This window comes from Condylura cristata, unplaced genomic scaffold (genome assembly GCF_000260355.1).
Source record: "Condylura cristata isolate star-nosed mole 26May11 unplaced genomic scaffold, ConCri1.0 scaffold00003, whole genome shotgun sequence".
Classification (NCBI taxonomy): Eukaryota; Metazoa; Chordata; class Mammalia; order Eulipotyphla; family Talpidae; genus Condylura; species Condylura cristata.
In genome coordinates, this window is record NW_004567104.1 from 1653385 (window position 1) to 1670655 (window position 17271).

At 34.2% G+C, this 17271-nt stretch overlaps 2 protein-coding genes across 4 annotated transcripts in view; one reads left to right on the forward strand and one right to left on the reverse strand.

Annotated features, from left to right (window-relative positions):
- Positions 1 to 13370, reverse strand: part of P2RY14 (purinergic receptor P2Y, G-protein coupled, 14) — a 32628-nt gene extending 19258 nt beyond the window's left edge. Inside the window, exon 1 of one of the 3 annotated variants that reach the window (XM_012732637.1) lies at positions 13306 to 13370. Coding sequence is in view for 1 of the 3 variants with exons in the window: in XM_012732627.1 (XP_012588081.1) it covers positions 5215 to 5276 (62 nt within the window). In the remaining 2 variants the exon portion in view is untranslated. Of the gene's footprint in view, positions 1 to 5214; positions 5315 to 13305 lie in introns of those variants that run through there. The other 2 variants (XM_012732627.1, XM_012732631.1) reach the window with 2 other exon arrangements.
- Positions 1 to 17271, forward strand: part of MED12L (mediator complex subunit 12-like) — a 347532-nt gene that overhangs the window by 144949 nt on the left and 185312 nt on the right. The gene's annotated exons all lie outside the window — the stretch shown is intronic.

Here is a 17271-nt window from a genome sequence, read left to right on the forward strand (position 1 = left end):
ATTTTCCATAGTGGTTACACCAGTTTTCCTACCAGTAACAAGTAATGATCCTGTGGATTTTCTGTCCAACATTTTTATCTTTGATTTAAACCTTTTGCTTCTGACATGTTACTGAATTTTGGTCTTGGTTTGCATTTCTATGATAAAAAATGATAGGGCTTCTCTATTTTATCATTAGTGGTTTCTTCTAAAAATACCTCCTCATACCTTTTTTCATTTTTTTTCTTTTGTATTCTACTATTAATGATTTGTAGAAATTACTGAAATGTTAATAGCTGCTTGATGATTGCATATGTTGTGAAAAGTATTTCCCAAACTATAACTTCTCTTCACTTTTAAAGATCTATGTGGTGTGATAAACAAATTACTAATTTAAACATAGTCAAGGCAACATTTTCCTTTTCAAGTTAGTTCTTTTTGTATCAAAATAAAATTTCCATATTCCTGCATCCAAAATAATTGACTTCACAGTCTTGTCTGTGAAATCAGAAGGATCCCTAATATCTTTTCAAGAGGACCATGACGTCAACATAGTATGTCTGTTGCCTTTTTCACTCACTGTCCTGATATTTACACTAATGATGTAAAAGTCATGGTATGTGAAACAAACCTGTTAGTGTTTTGACATAAATCAAGGTCATGTACCCAGTTGACCTGTAGTTATTGTATTCAAGCTTACTGCCATTCTGGCTTAGTAAATAAAAAAAGAATGTCACTGATGAAGCGATGCATATTATCAGTGATTAACAAATACATATAATTAAGATTAAATCTTGCTTCTTAAGTGTGTGTCATTTAAGTGTTTTATGTGACAAAATAGGAATTGTGCATTCTATCTGGAGGAACAGGGCTTTGGTGATTGATTAATGAGCTTGTTAGATGGTCCCCCCCCCCATGGAAAATCATTTTTACTTGAAAGGATGATAAACTACAATAAATCAGATTTCGTTATTTTGCAGGTAATTTCTTAAAAATGAACTGAACCTTCTGATATGAAGGAAAACAAATAGCAATATTTATTGATGATGCTAAAACTCAAGCTTTCAGTCAAAGTTAGAAATCTGGAAATCTTGTCTGCAATGGTAAAATTGAGATCATTGCCAATATTAATATGATTTTGATGGTATGTGAAGTACATAGAATTCAAAGTTCTGAAAGTGACCAATGAATATCCCATGTTTTAAAATATAGAATGGGTATAATATTCACTCAAATATCAAATTAGATTATAGAATTTTATGTAATGAAACTATTAATTGTTAATAGTTTTAGATTCTACATTGCAACCAATGTTAAGGAAACAATTGAAAACAGTTGAGCCCTAGTGTACTCAAGAAAAAAATAAAAAAGATTGTTACAAATACTCCTTCCTTTTCCTAATATATATCTGTGCAAGATTAGATTTTCTGTGTATACTTTTGCTGAAACAACTGACCTTATGCAAAAGTGAATATAAGCATCTAATTATGTGAGAGTTTAAAAAATCTTGAAAAAGTCATCTTTCTAATAAGGAAACTTAGTTAGAAAATATATTTTTTTTAAATAAAAATGTGTCACTAGGGTTAATATGATGCTACTTCTTAGTGGCATTAAAAATAAATATATAAAACACAAAATTTTAATTTAAAATATAATGAACATTTCTACATATAACATATAAATAAAAGCTTTTTGGGTTTCTTAGTTTTTATAAGTGAAAGATATCATGGGACCAAAAGCTTGAAATTTCCTGGTATATTTTACTATATTTTTCTAATAAGATTTCTTTTGGGATAGTTAGCTATTTTTTTAAAAAAATATTTTTTATTTATTTATGCATATAAGAAATGGGGTATAGGCCAAGAGGTATGGGGGAGTTTTGACATGATTTGCCAAAGACAAAGTGGGGAGTAGAACAGGTAGATCTACTGAAATACACTGTTGAGGGAAACAATGGATGAAACAGAAAGGTCTGCTGTACCATGTGGGTCACCTCCCTGGCCTGGGATAGAACTCATGCTGCAGTGACTGGCAATAAATTAATAGTGCTGAGACTTAAAACCCTGCATCACCAGGGAGGCCCTAGTTTAATTATTTTAATATTTCAACCCTTGATCTGTCTATGTGTCCTGTACTGTTTGTGAATACCAAGAGGGACACTATGTCTTTATGAGCAGTAATTAAATTTAAAATATGTTTACACTTTTCCAGTCTGATGTAATAGCTATAGGTCAGATAACTTACATTTCATCTTTTCTTGAATGTTTTGTAAGTTTGTCTTTTTAGTTATCTATCCATTGGTTATTCATTCAGAAAACATTAAATTAAGCAAGTAATAATCTCGTGTTTTTCTACCAGTGAATTTTTTTTTTTTAAATAGGACCCGTTTCCTTCTTCTTCACTTGCAGGACTATAAAGTCCCATTCTTCATGTTCCCTATCTGTCAGATTCAATATTGTTGGTGAGGAAGTAATTGTAGGTCACTGTATCAATACAAGTATTCTTTTGATAACACTGCTAGGATGCAACCTTTTCCTACTGAAATTCTAGATAATTTCAACTTAATTTATGATTTTTTAATTTGGCCATCTGAGTGTCATATTCTAGCTGAAATGTCATGTTGGATTTTACACTTAACTTATACTACTTCTAACTTAATCAAGATATTAGATATGATAGAGGAAAGAGTTCCCTCTTTATTGAATAGCTACTATTAGTGGTGTGTTTCAGTATTTTAGCAGCTTGTTATGGTGATAACTGTATGATGATTTTTTTATGGGTAATGGGACAGAATTGAAAAAATACAAAAATGTATATATATAGCTCAAGTTCACAGCAGATTAAAATTCACTGTTTATCTGCAAAGCTCTTGCTTTTTTCCCATCATTGAGAGTGCCTCTATAAAAATTTTGAGTCCTAATAATATTATTTTACACGATGTGATTCCTACAATTGTTTTGTGAATAATTAGTTAAGGGGCAGATCAGACTTACATTCTGTTGCATCTCCAACTTTTATTTTATACCTCTAGTTCAGAAAGAAGGTTGGGTAGGGGAAGTTCCTTGTTTTTGAAGCCAGATGACTTTAAGGCCCTTCCTTGGTTTTTTAGCTGTGTCATTTTGTTTGAGTCTGAACTTTCCTGGTTCCCCAGTCGACAAAGTAGAGTTAATAATAGGAGGTATTTGCCAGTGTAATTTGGCTGGAAAAGCTATCAATGCAAAAGCTTTTAAAGCAGAGGTCTGTATCCTGAGGGCTTTATAAATGTTTAATAGAACTCCTGTATCTGCCTATCATATAAAAATTATGTAAAATTACATTTCTGTTATTCTCACCACTTGACTTTTGGGACTGCCTTTTGAAACTTTGTTATTAGCTAAAGTCATAGAAAATTGCTTGTATTTGATTTTGTTATTTCTAAAAATGGGTGTTTCATAATGTTAACTCATTTAATAGTTATTGGTAAAGTTATAGTTAAAAAATAAAATGGGGGCCCTCCCCGGTGGCTCAGTGGATTAAAGCACAGCACTAAGAAGCTAAGGCCACTTTAGCATGAGTTCGATCCCTGCCCCAGAGGTGATCCACAAGATGTGGCAGACCTCTCCTGACCCAGCTGTTGCTCCCCTCAGCAGTGTACTTCGTCATTTGGCCTGTTCTATTCCCCATTCTGTCTCTGGTGAATCTTCTCACCGCCCCTGCACCTCTGGCCTGTGCCTCAGTTCTGTGTGCATAAATACATAAATCTTTAATAAAATAAAATGAAATGAAAACTATCTAATTACACCAAAGAGTAAAAAATTAGTAAACCTAGATCTTGGTAATGTTTTCCTGGGTTTTCTTCTTAGGCTATCTTGGTGACACATGTTAATCTTGAACAGCCAGGAAAATGTTTTGTGTTGAAGTCCTAGGCCCACGAAGCTGGTATGAAGAGCTGACTAGAATGGAAAAATAACTGTTATTCTATTAATTTTAATGATGTTAAGTGCAAGATATATCTGTATGTCTATATTTCACATGCTTTGTGTCTATATAGACATATATATTTTTTTCCTGTGAATGCTTCCTTTCAGTGGGGGAAAAACTGTCAAAGTTGGGAGGTACAAATATGACTGTATTACAAGGAAGACTTTAAGAGGTAACAGTGTTTCCATTTAAAGAGCCATTTGTTAGGAAGAATCCTGCTTTGAGAAGACTATTTTCTGATTCAGAACTTTTCGGTAGTAGAAAGGCAGGTGCATTTGGTTGGTAATTTATTTCTATCTGCCTTCCTACAGTGGCAGTCTTATAATTGCTCCAGAAAATAGGTTTCTTAATTTTTTTTTTTCTCTTTTGGCTGGGAAATAAGCAGGAGTAGGTGCTAAGCACATATTAATTTTAAAAGTATCTTTTAGTCTACTTATGGAATTTATTGTGCATTTTCTAGAAAAATAAATGCTAAGTAGAATAAGTTCTGCAAGCTTTCTTTGTTCTCGTCATTCACAGATCAAACAAAACAACTGATCAAAGCTTGCTCTTTAAATATTTGTTAACTATCATAGGAAGATATCTGTAGTTAAAAATCAAGGACATAATACTAAAAAGTCTTAAGATGTAAATGAAAAATAACAACAAGAAACTTTGCTAATTTCTGTTTTGTTTTTTTTCCTTTGAAAGTCAATTTTGACTAAGTGTTAAATCTAAACCAATGGATTAATGGAAATATAACACTTCAAAAAGACTTTAGAGAATCCTTTGCACAAAGTATTCCCTCTTTAGTATCAGTTTTTGTGTGGTTGTTGCTTCTTGTACTCTTAAGTCAACCTGTTTTTCTTTCTCCAGCATTTAGGCTCTTTATGAGACTGCCTGTCCCCTGAGGGTTGAGCAGTAACCTAACTATTCTGGTGTTCTTTACCATATTCAAACATTTTAATTCACTATTCATTTATCTACACATATAGATGCATGTTTTACAAGCAATAGGTCTACAAATTTTTGAAAACAGGAGCTTCCTAATGCCTAATGCAAGAGCCTATAGAAGAAAATCATGTTTTATCCAATTTAAAAAGAACATACAGGGAACCGTTAATTGAACTTTGTTTAGCCCTGTAATTTGAAAAAGGCAAATCCCACTCATCAGTATATCCATTTTTAAAAAAAAAGGATTTTAGGACATCAAGAACACAAAAAATTGTTTTACACTCTGTCACTACAAATATCCTTTAACATATACTCAGAATTACATGAATTTTCCTTACTTACCAATTTTTCCAGTCTGTTACGGTCTCTGTACACAAAAGTGGATCAGCAACTGAGTGTATCATCTGATGTTGAGGGAAATATACTTTGCTTTCTGCCTAGTGTTGACCAGTGGGAAATGCTACATTAGCTCTCAAATCAAAACATTTAAAGTGTTCTATGAAACGTTGACATCTTGCCAAAGTCTTGAATGTCAAGTCCTGCAGATGTCTAGCCCTCTTAGAGTCTGCTGTGCAGTTGTGTAAGCTAGATCTGATTTGTGTTTAGTTTTACAATTTGTCAAGACCTGACTAAACAGTAATGAATGTAAAGGTGGGCATGGAGAGAAACCAAACAATTGAATGCTTCAGCTAGCCAGAGGATAGAGCTTTCCCATGCTTAGCTGTGACCTCTTCCTGTGAAGTGGTGGTAAGAATAGATTCTGTATTTATTGGGAAGTATTTTCAAGTTGTGATTCACATGGTTTTTAACTAACTCCTTGAAAGTTTTTGAAAACCTAAAAAAATACTTGAAAATGAAACAGACCAGAACATTTCCTACTTGTAGTACAAAGAAAGAGAAATATGGAGGTTTCACAAGTATGTCTTGACCTAAGAGTCTTGATCAACAAAAGACATGATAACTATCAAAGAGGAGAGAGTAAATGCTGTCTTCTTTGGAAGTGGGTGATTTACCCCTCTAACCTTACCCTGCTCAAGGGGTGGATTTGCGCCCCTTATTCTGATACAGTACCAGGCCTTGAATTGTTGCTGTTGGTCTCCAAACATTGTTTAGGTTGACCCTCTGCTTCAATCTGGGCTTTCTTTGACCCCAGTTGCTATGTTATTTTCTTATTTAACAGAACTCTTTATTCTTATGTAATATTCTGGATAAATCATAGTATATCTCTCAGGGAAAAGAGTCCCAATAGTCTGTACTCTGTCTGCTTTGAACTAATTTAGTTTTGGACATATATCAGCAACTTTATTCATCTTACCAGTTTCATTCTCTTTTTGTAGAATATACATTATTAACCATGCTTATTATTATTATCCAAAAAAATAAGACAAACTCTCCCTTGACCTAAATCTCTTTTATTAGGTATTACTGTCTGCTGGTCCAGAGACTACTGCACTATATCTACCTGCAACTCCTACCATCCCTACACTCTCCAGATTGAAATGGGCATGAGTTTTGCAAGTTTAATAAAAGTCTTGAGTTTTTGGAGCATAAAAGTACAAAACTGATAAAAAATTTAAATTAGTTTTAATTACCAATAATAAAAAAAAAGAGTTTGCCCAAAAATCTCCTGTCCTCCAGCCTAACAGGTCAGGTGATTGCTTAAATAAGAGATTGGGGAGTCTTATCCAAAGACTTAACCTTTCCTGAAAAGGAAGCCAGACAACAGCACAAGAATTCAACAGGTGGTGATGGAAGAGAGGGCCCATTCCAGGCTGAGGGCACAGTTTGACAAAGGCAGGAGGTGAGAGCATAGATGGTGTATTTGGAAATAGTACAGAATCTAAGGCAGTCACCATGCACCTGTTGGCTGGAAAGCAGGTAACTTTTTTTTTTTTGCATCCTCTGTCACCCCATATTGCCAGGGTATCTAGCTGGCTTCTGGGACATGGTACTAAAATGCTTGTGCTTACAATCCATGTACACCCAGCCCATTAAAGTTCAGCTCAGTGAGAAGGAGGATCTTCCAGATACAGGAAAGTGTTTTAATCAGTGAAAACTACTACTGTTTTACCTTCCTTCTACTGTTTTACCTTCCTTCTTCTAGCGCCAGAAATTTGGGCATCTTTTTTACTTTAATTTCTCTTTATTACTATTTTAAACTAATTTTTAATCCAATTCTTGCATTAATATGTGTCAAAAAAGTTAAGAATTTTATAAAATGTATGCTAGAGATGAGCAGTCTGAGCTCTTTTCTTATGCCCCTGTGGACATCTGTCACTTTTTAGTTATTATAGTTAGATGTCAACCTGTATGTTCTTATAAAAGTGTACTTTTTGGCTTTCTTTATCATTTCAGTATTATAAGAGCCAAACTTCATTTCATCAAGTTCTTAGTTATATGTGTAAGTATAAGCATGAAAGTGCTTTTTCCAACAGCTGTGTTTAGTGAAATATATAAAGCCCAGGTGCATGTTTGTCTTTATAACTTGTGCAGGATCCATGCTTATTAGCTTAATTGCTCAATAGGCTAAGGAAATGTGTGTTGACAAATCTTATTAAGAACTTTCTGCTTTATTTCACTGAGCGGCAGTTAACTCATCTGTTTTAGGAAGTTTGCTTTTGGCAGCTTAAAATTATTGTTATCTATGAAAAGTTTCGTATATGACAATAAACATTTTCAAGCTGTTTTATTTTTTACTCTTCTAGGTGAAACTGCCACCTAAAACCTAAATCAGATTCTGATATTGGTCTTTCTGTTTTCTTTTGTAGTTTTCCCATAATCTGTACATTATACCTGATAAACAAATGTCTTTATTCTTTTTAAAATACAATTACTTAGAAGGTAAAAGCTTCTGAATCATCAATAAGCAGGCTGGGATGGAGCCCAAATTTATGTAAAAAATATGTAATCCACGAACACATCCAGTAGTCACATAACTGAGGTCCATGTGACTGAGTGAGAAAGCCACTCTCATTTTTGTTGATAAAAATACATTTGGGGTGGGGTTCATAATTTTGGTGCTACCCTCAAGTGTGACACAGGGTGATTGAAATGTTGATCTTAGTCTTATCATACTTTAGAAGGGAAGGAAGATGTCTGTAGAGAATGAGCACCCAGTGCAGTAACACCACATAGCTTAAGCAAAGTGTCAAGCTCCTGCTCAGCACAGAGGGTCAAGGTGTAAACTTGACTGAGTATCAGTGCTGCCTTGCCCTTTCAGACATTGTACTTACTGATCATAGTCCCTTTTCCTATCACCTTTCAGTCCTTTCTTAGGATTTTCAAATAATCTATCAGAACTGACCCCTGAGAAGCAGCCTCTGATCATCTTTGCCTAAAGTTTCATCCAGGACATGATAAAAAAAAATACATAAATAACTATGGTGATGGCACACGGGTGAATTGCTGGTGGGAAGTCTATGGGGGATTACAACTGAAATGAAAAATGCACTAAATGAAGAATGATGTTAAATAAATAGATAGATAGATAAGTCAATAAATAGATAAATAGATAAATAAAAGCAATGAAGAAATAACAAATTTGTGTATTTTATAATGGAGAAAGAATCTGTGATTTTTTTAGAGTTAATCCAATATAAGGTATGTAGAGTGAGTTAAATTTTTATCAGCCAAGGGAACTAAGGATAGTTATATAATCTCTCTAATTTTCTGTTTCCTCACCTGTAGAATGTATATAGATTCACTTGCCCCATTAAAGCTGTTGGGAAGCTTAAATGAAATCATGAAATACTGTAGTGCCTAATTGCAGTAGGTAATTACTAACTGGTAGGGGTTTTTACTAATATGATTGTAGGCTGATTGTTACTATAATTTCTTGAAATTGTATTGTTTTCAAATATTTTGTAGATATAATTAAAATGGTATGTTTTCCATTTTTAATAAAGGCTTACAATTTGGAAAAATCCAAATTTAGTTAGGTCTTTGACTAGGTGACCATAGTTATGGGAAAGCTCGCTTAGATGACATACATAACCCTAGGACAAGTATTTCCAATTGTAAACAGAGTACCAGGCGAGAAACTCACAGCTACCCTGACTTGGGGTGCGCTGACAGTGTGCTGCATGAGGGCTCCTCTAGCCTGGCTTCCAGGACATCTTGGTGAGGAAGCTGAGTGTTCCTTTCCTAGCCCCCAGCCTACTCCATCCTCACAGTAAGCATGAATAAGTATGCTACTGTTTTCATCACTCTTGTCAGGTTTTTAGGGCTCTAGTATTTTTTTCTTAATGTAGGTAAAAATGTGTGTTCCTAAAAGGATCTTTCCATTGCCAGAAATTACTTACATCATAATTTAAGACTATCTAGAAGAATCTGACATTTTAAGTTCTAGGAGACTCCAAGTAATATTAAAGGTAGGGAACGCATTTTTTTCCCATAGGGAAGGGAAAAAAAAAAACTGATATGATCAGAAAAATTTGTTAATATATTAGTTCAGCTGTCAGGTTATTAAGCTGTTGTGTTCTGTTTGATTTTTATAATGACAGAGGGTTTTTTGACTTTAGGAAATATAATGTTTGAATTTGCTAAATGATGTTTTTTTCGATTTGCCAAACTAAATATCACTTATCAGCTCCACATATGAAATATGTGCTGTTTGCTAGGAGTTATGATGCTAACTCCCTTTATTTCAAAAACAAAACAAAAAGCATCACAGGATACAGTTGCTTCTGAAATAAAGAAATGGTATGGTTTTATAAAAGAAAATGATCATGGAGACTGTAGACATTTTTGATCTGATCTGTTAAGTCTCTTTGTATCTTCAGAGGCTAGACACTGGGGCCCCCTCCTCCAGACACCCTACAAAAATGGTGCAAAACAATGCCAAAATATTTAAGGGAAAAACTGATTATTAGTTTATACAATGGGAACATCAGTGCCACTAAAAGGGATAGGAAAAAACTCTAAGTGACCTTTGTTTAAAGTATAATACGGTGGTACAGACTATAAAAGAGCGAAGGAGTGAGGATAGTGCAGAGCCTCCTATAGCTGTTGACTCAGGCACATGCCACTGTCCAGGCTTCTCAGATCCTACATTGCATAAAGGGTGCAAGGGCAGGCACCTAGGACAGAGGGTACATAGCAGGGAAGGGAAGGACCTGGTGCTAGGGCTGCTGGCTGGAATCTGAGGCTCATCTGGTCACAGCCCCTGACTACTACAGAGGTTCAAGCTTAGTTGTCCAGAACATACGCCATCTCTTATTTCAGGCTGAGACAACTAAAACACTTGGCCATCTTCTCTGAGGAAGTGCTTTAAAACAGGAGTTTCAATTCCGTAGTCTAATGGAAGAGATCCATTGATACCTGTTGCTCCCGTCCTCTTTTACATCTATCACCACTCATACTCCCTTGATACTCCAAGAGCTACAAAAATAGCAGTTAAAAAATGTCATTACTAAAACACATAAAAAATTGGAAGTGAGGAAACAGAAAAACATAGTACAAATAGCAGAACAAAAAAAAATGTGAGAGGAACCTGACTGAGTGGAGTTGTGGAATTTTACACAAACTGGAAAAATTCAGTGTACCAATACAGTCAATACTGATAGAAGGTTAAAAAAAATCGGTAGACACAAAACAATAGAATAAAGATAATGAAAATATTAGGCTGCTACATTCAGAAATAATGAAGAAGCAGTATAGGGTCTCTTTGATGGTACAAGGGTTAAAGTTTCAGTTGTAACAAGCTTTGGCTAGCCACTGGATGAATTCAGTCCCGACCAGAGAGTTGGCACACGTGTCTTGCCTGTTCCTGCCCACAGCAGTAGATCTCAGTAGATCCACCTATTTTGCTCCCAACTCTGTCTCTGGTTCTCTCACCCCCAGCACCTTTGGTCTATATCCCAGGTCTTGAATGCATAAGTAAATAAAATATGATTGAGTCCTGAATAACAGACAGAAACAACAGAGACACTTACTGATCTGAACAACAAACTCCTGGAGAATGGAACAAAGAAGAAAAAATGAATTTAAAAAAATGAATAGTGTATGAGCTTTTGGGTAAATTAAAGAGAATGATATCCATATCATGTGGATCCCAGAAGAACAAGAAAAAGAAAGATATCAAAATCCTACTTAAGGAAATAGTATATTTTTTAAAAGTCTGACTTTAGGAAATGAATCAGAATTTGTGACCCAAGGGGCCATAGAGTTCCAAGCAAAGTAAGACCAATAGATATACACCAAACCCATAATAATAAAGCTGTTGATAACCAAGGATACAGACAAAAAATATCAAGAGAAAAAAAGAGTAACACATAAGGGAATGGCAGACTGTTTCAACAGAAATGCTACAAGCTCAAAAGTAACAGAAAGATACTCAAAGCACATAACAAAAAGACATCCTGTCCTGAATCCCCTACCCAAGAAGATTAATAATTAAGATAGAAGAAGAGTAAGGAGCTTCACTGACAAGCAATACCCAAAAGAATTATCAACACCAAATTGCAAGTGAGAGGAAATGTATTATAAAGCAACCGAAAGGCATAGGCAAAAGACCAGAGAAGGAAAGTAACATGTGGCCCATAAAACAGAGACTAGACCACTCAGTGGATCACACAAATAGTCAATCATATATTAATATCAGTAGAACCCTTCATCAAAAATAATGGAAGTAACACATAAAATAAGTACAGACCCTAAAAAGCCTAATAGACCTCAAAAAGGTTAATAATCACAAGATGAAACAAAATAAAAAAAGTCATTTCTCAATATTTAACTTATATGTAAATGGAATGGACTCACCAGAAGATTAAGAATGGTTGAATGGGCTTTAGAATAAAATCTAAACTACGTTTATAAGAACCTCATGTTATTGTAAAAGACAGGCTTAATTTTAGTATTAGAGGTTGAAAACAGGCAAACAAGCAACTGGCAATTAAAAAAAATATCAGGAACAAGCTATACCTATATCTCATAGTTAATGATAAAAAGAGATACAATATATTATGATTAAGGATCTAATACACCACGGAGAAATAACAGCTATCAGTATATATTCACTGAATGATGGAGCATGAAGATATATAAACACAATAACAGAATTTAAGAGAGATTTATGTAACAATGGAATAATACTTGCACCCTACTTACAACAATGGACATATCACCAATACAAAGCATAAATAAAAAGTAGTTGCACATGAAGAGCTAAGCCAAACAAATTTAACAGACCTCTATAGATCAGTTTATACAAAACTGTTGGGTACACCTTTTTTTTTTTTTTTTTTTCTTCCAAGTGCACAGGGAACATCTTCAAGAGTAGACCATACCTTGGGAAACAAGTCAATTGTTAATAAAGCTACAAAGATTGAAATTATATTGATTTACCTTCCCTGAACACAATGTCATAAATCTAGGAGTTAACTTTAAGAATAACAACCAAAAAATGAACACAGTAAGCTATTTCATAGCAAAAGGAAATCAACGCATAAATTAAAAAATACCTTGAACAACAAAAAAGAAGTTATCAGAATCTGTGGAATACAGCAAAAGTGGTCATAAGGGGGGGAAATGATTGCAGTACAGGCCATATTAAACATTTCACAAATATACAAAGTAAAACATTAATAAAAACATCTTCTGAAAAACAAAAGCCCAAGAACCATATGACTATACAAGTGAATATTTTCAAACCTTTAAAAAAGAAGCAATCTCCATCTTGCTCAAATTGTTTTAAAAATACAAGAGGAACTTTCCTTAATATATTCTATGATGTCAGCATCACCTATATACTAAAACCAGAGTAAGATAGCACAAGAGAAATATATGTAAAAGAATATCTGTAAAAACATTGATAGTAAGCCTTATACACCATGGTCAAGTGGGACTTATCCTGGTGATGCAAGGATAACTTAGTTTTCATAAATCAACTAATATAATATGCTCTATCAATACATGCAAAGATAAAAGTCATATGATAATGTCAGCAGATACAGAGAAAAAAAATTGGTATGTTTCAACAACTGTTAAGATAAAACTATGAGGGGAAATAGAAGGAGCCAACCTTCGTATAATAAAGGACATACTTTATAAACCAACAACAATGGTGAAAAACTAAAAGATTTCACCATAAGATTTGTCACAAGACAGCGAGTGCCATTGTAATTGCTTCTATTTAACTTTGTATGAGAGAGTTTAGCCACAGCTACCAGAAAAACATAGATAATAAAGGAAATCCAAACTAGAAAAGAATTTGTGAAGCTACCAAAATTTGCAGATATTACAGCTACACTATATTTTTTGAAGATCTTATACTATTTATAAAGATCCAAAAGATGCCATCAAAAGCTATTAAAAGCAATAAATCATTAATATGACATGTCACAATATCAACATTTTAAAAATCTACAGCTTTTATAAATTATGAACAAGAAAAAAATCAGAGATTATTTATAATTGTATAAAAAAATAAGATACCTCAGAATCAGCCAATAATAGCAGGGAAATAACTGTGCAACGAGAAATGCAGGATATTATTAAAAGGCTTAAATGGTTACATGAGGAAATAGAAGGCTATTACAGTCACCATTGGAGAGAATGGATATTAAGAAAATAAAGGCCTTTTCAGATAAATGGAATTTGACAGAGTTTGAAAACACTGTAAGTCCCTTCAAGACATATTGAAAGGAGCTCTTTATCGCTAATCTGACAAAGAAACATACACAAAGAACAAAAATGAACCAGAACCAAAAAAACTAAGCACAAAATGGCAGCAACTGACTTTGATATATCAATAATCACTCAGTGTAAATGGACTGAACTCAATTAAATTTGACAGTGTATCTATCTCCTTCAGTTAAAAAAACAGAATCTAGGCCCTCCCTGGTGGCGCAGCGGGTTAAAGCACAGCACTGAGAATCTAAAGCCGCTTCCGCATGAGTTCAATTCCCGCCTGCCCCGGAGGTGACCACATGGCGCGGCAGACCTCTCCTGACCCGCCCGCTGCTCCCCTCAGCAGTGTACTTCGTTGATCTGCCTGTTCTGTTCCCTGCTGTCTCTCACCGACCCTGAGCCTCTGGCCTGTACCCCAGTTCTGTATGCACAAATAAATAAATCTTTAAAAAAAAAAAACAATCTAATATTCTAATGTCTCCAGGAAATGCACCTAAATTCCAAAGGTAAACATAGACTCAGGGTAAAAGGTTAGAAAACAATCCTATAAACAAATAGAACTCAAAGGACAGCAAAGACAACCATAATTATTTATATAAAGCAAAATTGATTTCCAGTTAAAGTAATGTGATGAGGTGGACATTATATAATGATTAAGGAACAAAACATCAGGAAGATATAGGTGTAAAAAGAGGTGTAAGATATTTATTAGAAAGTTAAAATGAACTTTAAAATCATTGGAATAGACATATTTCTGGCAGGAAACTTTAACACTCCACTCTCACCCATAACAATCAATTAGAAGATAACCAAGGACATAATAGACTTAAATCAGTTAGACTACATGGACATAATATACATTTAGAGGGCAGTATACCCCCAAAGCTGAATACACATTTATCTCAAGTGCATGATCAATCCAAGATTGATTACAATGAGGTCACAAGGTAAATATTACAAGTTCATGAAGATTGAAATCATACCGAGCATCTTTTCTGACCATAAAGTTATCAAATGGGAATCAACCACAAAAAGAAAGCAGGGAAGACCTTCAGTATGTGGAGACACATTACTAAAAAAAATGCGAAATCAAAGATGAATTTAAAAAGTAGCTTCAGACAAATGACAGTGAGGACACAACCTTTCACAACATTCAGGAAATAGCAAAAGAAGTATTAAGAGAAGTACCTTGCAATATAGGCCAGGTTAATAAACAAGGATGAACAAAAATAGATAAACCTTATAGCCTACCTTGAGAAACTTGAGTAGAAGAAAGGAAATGATAAAATTAATTAGAAATAAATGCAATTAAAAAGATAGTCCAAAAGATTAATGAAACCAAAAGCTAGTTCTTTGAAGAAAAAATTTTTTTGAGATAGTGTTACTAAGAAAATGAGGGAGAAAATGAGGGAGAAGATTCAAACAAACGGTCAGAGTGAAAGAGAAGTCACAGTTTCAAAGACTAATTAATAAGAGACCACCGTGAAGATAGGTTAATAGGCTCAATAAACTGGAAGAAATGGACGAATTCTTAGAATAACACAATCACACAAGTCTAAGTAGAGAACTGGAAAATATGAACAGACCAATCATAAGAAGGGAACTTGAAATAGTAATCAAAATTTCCAAAAACCAAAAGCTATACTCAAAGCCATAAAAGTCAAAACTGTATGGTACTGGAACAAAAACAGACTAATGGAATCAAATAGAACCCCACATAAATGTACAAGTAATCTTTGACAAAGGAACAAAGAATATAAACAGTTGTTCAATAAATGATGCCAGGTAAACTGTTCTGTGATATGCAAAAAAAAAAAAAAATATGAAGCTAGACTACTACCTTGCATCATGCACAAAAACTAATTCAAAGTGGATAAAGTAATTGGATGTAAGACCTGAAACCGTAAAATATATAGAAGTCAATATAGGGAAGAAACTACATGATGTACAGGTCAGTAACATCTTTAGAGATTCGTCCTACAAAGTAAATGAAGGAAAAGATAAACAACTGGGATTACATATAATTAAGCAGCTTTGTGTAGCAAAAATGTGCTAATGAAAACAAAGAGACATCCTACTGATAGGGAGAAAATTTTTGCCCAAAATACAACCAATAAGGGGCTAATCAGAAAGATCTAAAAGGAGCCCACATGTCTAAACAAAAGCAATTTCCTTTTTTTTATGATTGGTCTGTTTGGATTTTCCAGTAACACCTTACACCAGTGAGAAGGCACACAGTAAAAAAACAATAGCAAATGTTGGTAATGTTGTGAGGAAAAATGAACACTCCTACACTGCTGGTGGGAATGCAAAATGTTCTAAACACGATGGAAAGCTATTTGGAGGTTTCTCAGTCTATGAAAAATGAGGCTACCATATGACTCAGCACTCCTAGGAATCTACCCAAAGAAGACAAAAACCAATTCAAAAGGTTACCTACAGATCTGGGTTTATTGCAGCACTATTTACAATAGGTAAAAGATGGAAACAACTCAAATACTCAAAAATAACTGGTTCAAGAAGAGTTGGCATCTATACACAGTGGAATACTATTCAGCAATCCAGAAAGATAAAGTCTTGCCATTTGCGGCAACATGGATCAAGCTGGAAGGGATCATGCTTAGTGAAATAAGCCAGAAGGGAAAAAAATAAAACTATCAAATTGTTTCACTGATACAAGGAATATGGGAAAACAAGGGATCAGGAGCAAAGTAATAGCAATATAATAAATAAAACAAAATCAGTAGGCAATCGTAAATCAGAGACATACTGCAAGTGAGGGGGAGGAAAAGTGATCAAAATAGGAGCGAGAAGAACACAAGAGACTAAGGTGATGGTTCACAGGTGAATTGAAGGTAGGAATTTTACATGGACTACAGCCAAGAGGAGAAAGCTCACATTGTATGTACAAAAATAAAGAATGATGCTGTACACATAGACACATACACACATATAAAACTATTTAAAAATAAAAAGCCTAGGAGAAACCAAACAAAGAATCAGGAAATCCAGTAGAACACGAGGTCCAGACTTGTAATGGTTTGGAGAGGGATTTGATTAGCAGGAAGGGTATACCAGTGAACTATGTGTGGGTGCTTTGTTGGCAGGAGTGCTATGGTAACTACACCTGAAGGGGGATCCTATACTTTCAAAATACCAGCTGCAGTGCATAATAATAGTAATGGAAAAATTGGAAAGCCACACCTAAAAGGATGAACTTAGATTACCTACTAACATTATACATACAGCTAAATTCCAAATGAGTTAATTATATAGATATAAGACCTGCAAAAATAAATATGTAGATGACTTAGGTGATAAATTTCACAATATCAACAATAAAGGTATTTTTGGTGACTTAATACCAATGGCAAAGAACTTGAACAAGTAATCAGTTGTAATTAACCCCAAGTTAAATAGATTCTAAATAGCTGAAAGGAATACAAGATTATTAAACTGACTCTGTATTAAATAGGGAAAAAATGCAATTGGTAATGGACTAAGGGCCCCTTGATGTCTGTCTATCTATAATTCAACAAATAAACCCAAAGAAATCAATTAGCAAATGAACAGTAGCTATGAAGTTTACCAAAGAGTATAATCAGAAAGCCAAGAGACATGAAAATATGTAATCATCATGCCTAAGAAGAGAGATGCAAATTAAAACTATGAGATACTCCCTCAGACCTGTGATAAAGACACAATCCAAAAAATACCCCACAACAACTATCGAAGAGGATGTAGAAAAGGAACCCTGTGATATTGTTGATG